This window comes from Acipenser ruthenus, chromosome 31 (assembly GCF_902713425.1).
Source record: "Acipenser ruthenus chromosome 31, fAciRut3.2 maternal haplotype, whole genome shotgun sequence".
Lineage (NCBI taxonomy): Eukaryota > Metazoa > Chordata > Actinopteri > Acipenseriformes > Acipenseridae > Acipenser > Acipenser ruthenus.
The window spans coordinates 13,592,031-13,599,660 of NC_081219.1; the positions used below are offsets into that span (position 1 = coordinate 13,592,031).

At 43.4% G+C, this 7,630-nt stretch overlaps 1 protein-coding gene across 1 annotated transcript; it reads right to left on the reverse strand.

Annotated features, from left to right (window-relative positions):
* Positions 1-582: 582 nt before the first annotated feature.
* LOC131702928 (radiation-inducible immediate-early gene IEX-1-like) lies at positions 583-1,836 on the reverse strand. Its single transcript, XM_059005625.1, has one exon. The coding sequence runs from the start codon at positions 1,732-1,734 to the stop codon at positions 1,120-1,122; it is 615 nt and encodes a 204-aa protein (XP_058861608.1). The 5' UTR covers positions 1,735-1,836; the 3' UTR covers positions 583-1,119.
* Positions 1,837-7,630: the final 5,794 nt, after the last annotated feature.

Below are 7,630 nucleotides of genomic sequence, written 5' to 3' on the forward strand. Positions count from 1 at the left end.
TGCAGAGTCCACAGCCCCGGTGTGTGAGCCACCCCACTCTCGCAGCTCTGAGCCCCGCAGCACAACGTCACTCCAGCCTGGGGAGCTCCCCCTGCGCTTCCAGCTAGCTGAGATCTGAACCGGGGGTTTCGGGGACTCAAACCCAGATTTCACTTAATGTTTCCAAGCTGCAGAGGCTACATGCTAAGATTTAATTAGATGGTACTTTTTTATTTAAGGAAGCAGTTCTTCTTTGTTTTTTGTTTTTTTTAATTTAAAGCCAAACCCTTTATTATTTACTAAAGTTTGCACCATTTTTGGAAGGCTGAAAATATGCAAGATCCTTTAACTAGAGGGTTGCAGGCTGGCACTTGGGGAAGCTGTGTCTAAGCCAAGGGGCTAAACAGATGGATAAGACCTATACATACAGTGCATTCCACACGTGTGTATACCTGCTTGATATACATTATTAAGATTTCTTATAGTGTACAGACGCACGCACACACACTATATATAGATATATATGTAACTCGATCTAACTACTCAAGGTTGAGAAGTGAAACTTATGGAAAGAAAAAAAGAAAAGAAACCAGAAGATATATTTAAACATGTTTTATTCATCAGCATTTTCATTTCTTTCAGGTTGGAAATGCACAAACACAAAATCATTATCATCTCAATCAATATTATTATAATAAATATGAATAAATAACACAGTGACGACAACAACAGTAGATGCAGTTTGTATCGTTAAATAAATATACAATTAATAATAAATAGAACAATGAGGATTCCCCTGAATGAATGAACGTCAGCAGGGAGTCTTGCTCCTACACAGTAAAACAGCAACACCAGTCACACCAGTGCTCAGCAAGCAGTGTTGACTTCAAGTATGTGTGTCTCTAGAATAAGAGAAATTAAACAAAGCCACCTGAAGCTCTTTTTCAAGGCTCTTTGCTTTAACAGTTCGAGTCAGTTGAGGTTCTGTCTTCAGCTTTTTGTCTCTGAACAGTTCTGATTATGCATGCAGGAGCTTCCGCCTCTGCTCTGAGGGTCTAGCTGCTCTCAGCTCGTTTCTGCAGGTTCTTTGTTTTGCTCTCAGGCAGTAGCAGGACCGTGCACGTCCAGGCTTCCTGTTTTTCACAGCCTGCTGTAGACCAGGAGAACCATCATGCTCCTGCTCTGGGAGCTCAAGGGAAGGGCCCCAGTGTAAGGGTTCAGGCTTGGACACGTGGTCTTGGCAGAGTTTTGCAGCTTTGGGGCACTCTCTGCCTGCTGCTGCTGCTGCTGCTGCTTAGCCTGCCTGTCTGAACCTTGTTGTTGCCCCGTGGGGTAGATTTTCATCTCGGGGACCTCAGCGGAGAAGAAGGGCAGGAGCTGGTACTCGGAGAAGGAGAGGTCTTCGGAAAGTGGGGCGCCGGTCTGGGCGGCCTCCACAGTGCCCGTCGGGGTCTCCAGGGTGGGATCCTCGGTGTAGATCTGCAGGAAGAGCACGGCGCAGAGGACCAAGAACAGGCGCTTGGCCGGGCTCTTCTCCGCTGGGGGCAGATACTTGCGCACCTTGGAAGGGTACATCACCCGGGCCGGTCTCCGCCTCGGCTTCCCCAGGGAGCTCCGGCGCACCTGCGGTGGAAGCTCCTCAAAGGTGAAGATTTCAGGCTCTGTCCTCCGGTTCACGAGCCTGTAGGGAAGTGAATCAGGGTGAGCGGCCTGTGCAGGAATGGACAGGATCATGCTGTTGGATCTGGAGTACATTCTGTAGCTTGTGTTGGGTTGTTGTCTAGCAGTAGCAGTGACAGTGTTGGAGATCTCTTTTCAGTCCGTGCTCTCTTTGCAGTTCTCTCTGTGCTTCTAGTGAATCTGCTCTCCCTCTCGCTCTACCTCTTCTATATATATGCAGCTCCCAGGGGGAGGGAACGGTGACTCGTTAAACTGGATCTGTCTGCTCTCTCTCTCTCTCTCTCTCTCTCTCTCTCTGTTTATTATGTTAACTCTTTGCATGTCCAGGGTTGCTTAAAACAGGAAAGTTGCTGCTTCTGTTTTTTTTTTTTTAAATCACAGCATAACAATTTCCTCTGGTTTCAACATTGTTTATCTTTGAATTTTTCCACTGACAAGTTGTTTTATAACAGCTGTATCAAGTGAGTGTACAGATATGGGGGCAACCCTGGTCCTGGAGAGCCATAGTCCAGCAGGTTTTATAGATAACCCTTAATCATGAATTTCTAAAGACCTGGAACAGTTTCATTTGGACTAGTTAAGCAGTCATTTTTTTTTTTCAATTTAAGTAGTAATTTGTTCTATTAAGAAATTTAGAGATAATTTGAAACAAAAACCTGAACACCCTGCAGCTCTCATTGAACTAATTAACCAATCAAAAACTTGCATTCTTCAGAAATGGATGATTTAAGGGTGACCCATAAAAGCTGCTGGCTGGATTGTGGCTCTCCAGGACCACGGTTGGCCACCCCTGCCTTAGATGAATCCCTCGACCACACAGATGAAGAAGGCACGTCTGCTTGACTGCATTCACTTTTATCTTTTCAGTTCGTGTAGCGTGCTTTTAGTTTGAAATAAAACCCTCACCCACTCAAACACAATCTCACGCACATGGGAGATATCAAAGCTTGCAGAGTTTTTAAGTAAGTCTGGATAATTGAAGATGTATAACTCCTCAGGACACAGATAAGCTCAAATTATCAGTAATAACCGTTGGTACAGACATGATAATTGTCAGAAGGTTCTTTGGTAGAGGAAGCAGTGAAAACAACCCTCCCCCAAAAACTGCCCACGGGCAGAAAGTCATTTTCTACTTCAGCCTTTTATTTCTACGTTCACACAATACACTTTTAATTGCATACCAAGTCATAGACTTCTGGTCTGTCGCCTCTATATTATCTACTGTAGAACTGCCAGCCTTGCAATTGATCTCTCACGCTTTTAGCCACAAGGGATGCCAGGTAGAAAATAAAAGGTATACAAGTCTCAAACTCTGCTATACCAATTCCAACTTCAAGCCTTATCTTGACTATGCAAGTCCGACGTCTAGTCCACGCCCCACGCTTTAAAATATCTTCTGAACCGATTTTGATGTGGCTTAATTAGATTATCAGGTTTAGTACTCGATAGCAGATTTATAATAATAATAATAATAATAATAATAATAATAATAATACAGGAAGATGTGGAACAAGTTTGGTTTATTTTTTCATTGATTTATGTATTTATTTATTTATGAATTTGTTCGTTAACGTTACCTACAGTCGTTAGACATCACTCAATACTGTACACAAAATCACTTTCAAGACCTTCATTCAGAACGGCAAAGACTTGATGAGCTGTCCAGACAATCTGTTAACTCACACAACAGTAAGAACAGACACTGGATAGGACTGACAAAGCTAGTTCTGCTTTTACCCAAAAAAGGAAAAACAATCACACGCAGCACAGCAGCAAACCCGCTGTGCGCTGAGCACCGTCTGGCATCAAGCTGTGAAGGGCCTGTGAGCTCATGTCGGGGTCCCTTTCACAGCGCTTTGTTATTTGAATATTAAACCTTTGAAGGAATGTCCACTAGGCGGCACTAGCGTGCTGGTTTCGTAGCGCAGTGTCAAAGCTCTTTGGAGCAGGGGAAGCTGAGGTGAGGGGATGGAGATTTCTCATCGCTGTGATATCAGACCTCGTGTTGTGCTTGGCTTGTGCTAGTTAACAAGGCAGCCGTCAGTTCCACATATCCTTGATAGCAGGGCCTCAATGAAAAGAAACGCAGCGTTAAAAACTGGCCTGAAACAACTGGAGGCTGTTAGGGAACTTCAGCTTGCACTAAACTAATATCATCCATTGGGTTTCTTTTCACTTTTAGAAAACTTGGCAGAGGAGCAAAAGCTTTTAACCGCTGTGCAACCCACCTACGCACGAAACACACTCGTCAAAAAAAAAAAAAACTAAAAACAAATGCTCCAGGTATCAGATGCTTGGTAATGCGACCCGGTTGTTTTGTTCAGCATGACTTTCTAAATTCTGCATTACTCGGTCCTAACCTTTAAAAGAATGTTAAAGTACATATTTAGACACCTAATCTGGGTTGAAGAGACTGATAGCCATACTTCTGGACCAGTGACTAAAAAAAGATTGTTTCAACGCTGACGTCGTCTCTGACATTTCGCTGATGGCGTGGTCAGGTTGCTGTTTACACCTTTTGTTGTTCTTTAATATTTGCAGTCTCCATTGTCACCAAGTCCTTCTCAGCCAATCACAGGAGCCCTAAACTTGTCACGAACATTCCAAGAGGCTGTCATTACATCTCACTCAGCGCCACAAACACCCACGACTCTCAGGTTTCAGTCAAAGCTGTCAAGTACCAGGTTTGAAAAATGTAATGTTTTAAAGCTGCCACAATAACTCAGGTTGTTCATGGGTTAGGGCCCATCTCCAAGAACTACTGACTCTGTATATTCCTCTTTGTTCTTTGAGATCACAAAATTCAGAACTCTTAGTGGTTCCAAAATCTTAAATCATCTGGAGCCGGAGCTTTGTGCTGGTGTGCTCCTCATTTGTGGAACTCTAGTCCGGTTGACTTTAGACAGGTTGAAACATTGGATTCTTTTAAGTCTAAATTGAAAACATCCTTTTTTGAACGTGCTTTTATTATTATTTGTTTATTTAGCAGACGCCTTTATCCAAGGCGGCTTACAGAGACAAGGGTGTGTGAAATATGCATCAGCTGCAGAGTCACTTACAATTACGTCTCACCCAAAAGACGGAGCACAAGGAGGTTAAGTGACTTGCTTCAGGGTCACACAATGAGTCAGTGGCTGAGGTGGGATTTGAACCGGGGACCTCCTGGTTACAAGCCCTTTTCTTTAACCACTGGACCACACAGCCTCCTTTATCTAATTGGTTGTAGCTGGAGTGTGGTGGACACATGAGCCTCTGTACAGCGCTCTGGGATGCCACAGCGTGAAAGAAGGGCGATATATAAAAATAAATAAAGTATTGTATTGTATTGTATTGTATTGTATTGTATTGTATTGTGTTGTATTGTGTTGTATTGTGTTGTATACGATTCTCAGGTGTTTTCTCTTACATCTCTTACACCTTTTCAACCCAATTCTCCAATAACAGCTTTCTGATTCTCTATCAATCAGGGAGCCCCCAAGGTCCTCACAGGAGAATTGTGCCACGAAGCAGGACATGACATGTGACTCACACCCTACACGCACGCACTCAGCATTGTTTAACCTGCCCACTCAAACAGGCACAGTTTAATTCTGCTATTCATACACAAGGACATTGAAAGTCATCCCCATAAGCTGAAGTTGCGTAATCAGCAGGTTACGAAATGTCAAGAAATCAACTACAGATGGTGTATTCTGGTGGTGTGATCAGGATATAAAACATTACTGTATGCTACATGACAGCCTGAGTCCTGTTCTCAGCAATCACAGCGCATTGGTCTAGACTCTGCGATCAATAGAACAGTGTTCGGCCTCACCTGTTTTATTTTCTTAACACCCCAAGAGGAATTCAAGCTATGTGCGCTATTGCAGATGAAACTCACTTTATGAATGAACCAGAGAAGCATGCCACCTGCATGATGAGCATTCTTAATCTTGGGAACCGAATGAATCATTGGCATCCTCCACTGTCCGTCATTGTCTCTCGTCCTTTCATCATTGACACATGTCACTTCTGTCTCCGGCTGATGTCATGAGCTACAGGGGCACGGCCAGGGCAGCTCCAAGCACACAGGAATTGGTGTTTTATTCATAGGGTTACCAGGACGTCCCGGGAAAACTGGGGTTGATGATACAAAAAATACAGACCACACATAGTATTGGTTTCGAACCATGATTTTTATTGCATATACATTAAAGATCAATATAAAATTAAACGCAATTAAAAAACAAAACAAATTATAATGACGTTTCTTTGAGGATTCCCAGACGTTTATAAATACTGTAAATCTCCAAATGAATACCCACTACTAAAATAAACATGCATGTTTTTAAATAATACATTCCATGATCCGGTAGAAATTTAATATTTAATATGTACAGTAGCTTGGCCGAAGAAAAAACAACATCATATCTTCAACATAATCAACCCATTTGTTCTGTCATTCACTTGCACTCATTATTATTATTATTATTATTATTATTATTATTATTATTATTATTATTATTATTATTATTATTATTATTATTATTATTATTATTATTATTATTATTATTATTATGTGTGGGGGGTTGTTATGTAACTTAAATTCTACATTTAAATCACATAGAAATATTTTCTTTTTTTTGTTCACTATTGACTCTGTTATCAATGCATTCATTCATAAAAAAAGAAATCTGTAGAAATGACCTGAATCCTATCCTAGTGCACGGTTACAGAATAAATAAATAAAAACAACAGCTGCTTTTCAGAGTGTGTGGGAGTTTAAACAAGTGCTTTGAAATGTTTCCTGTTTGTCAAGGAATCAATACACATAGAAATGATCAAACTGCACGCTGGCACGCTAGCCTGACTGATTCACAGATTGAAATAATATTTACAAGCGCTAAACACACACACACACACACACACACACACACACACGTACGTGAGAGTCAGTGACGCTTTGCGTTTGCTTTCAAGGGTGGCAGGTTATCGCACAGTCATGGTGGTGACTGAGTGAGTTTCAGTGAAGGTTTCTCAATGACTGTCGCTTTTCATTTTCTAATGGGACACAATCAACCCGGCACATGCAGATCTTTTTCTGTGATTTAGTCTGCAGTTGTTCTGTAGTGGACAACCGTGTCCAGTTCAACCCTCTTGGAAACAGGGGTCTCAATTGGCTGTAACGCACCTGGTCGACACCTATCCAGTTAAGCCAGTCCAGATCTCCACTTGTAGGACAGACTGGTCAGAAGATCAGAGGGGTAGCTGGAAGAGTTTGAAATGTCTCTGTGTGGGCGTCTTACTTGGGAAGAGGCAAACATTTCTTGTGTATGAAACCTTTGAATCGTCATCTGCTGCTGCTGCTGGACTGGGATCCAAAACAAAGTTGGGTGAAGCTGGCAGCTATCCGGCACGCCCCTCCTGTCTGGGACAAAGCTCATCAGTCCACGGCTCTCCAAAGCCTCAAAGCTGGGCAGCCGCTCTTCCTCCAGGCCGTCCTCGGTGCAGATCTGCAGGAAGACCACAGCGCACAGAGCCAGGAGCCAGCGCTTGGCGAGGCTGCCCTTCTCTGTGCGGGGCAGGTACTTCCTCACCAGGCGGGGGTACATCACCTTCTGCGTCCTCCGACTCCTCAGCCTGGGGCTCCGGTGACCTGTAACCGCTGAGCTTGCTGGATGGGTGGCTGCAGGATTGGGCTGCACCCCTCCATCCCAGTCCTTCATCTCCTCCCCCTTGGACTGGATGAGTCCGGCACAGTGAATGCTCATGGTAGCAGAATAAAAACCAAACCCTCCTGAAACCAAAATCAACTAGCAAGCCCACCTTGCACACTCGGACAGGTTGGGTTCTTGTTTTTCCGCTTCTCAGTTGCAAAGAAACAGCCGCTTACACTGCCCTGAGTTTGCAGGTAACCTGTTTGCTCAGTGGATCAGAGCTATCAGCTTTCTCCTTCTGCACACAATGGATGAATTCAGTTTAGCTGCAGGTC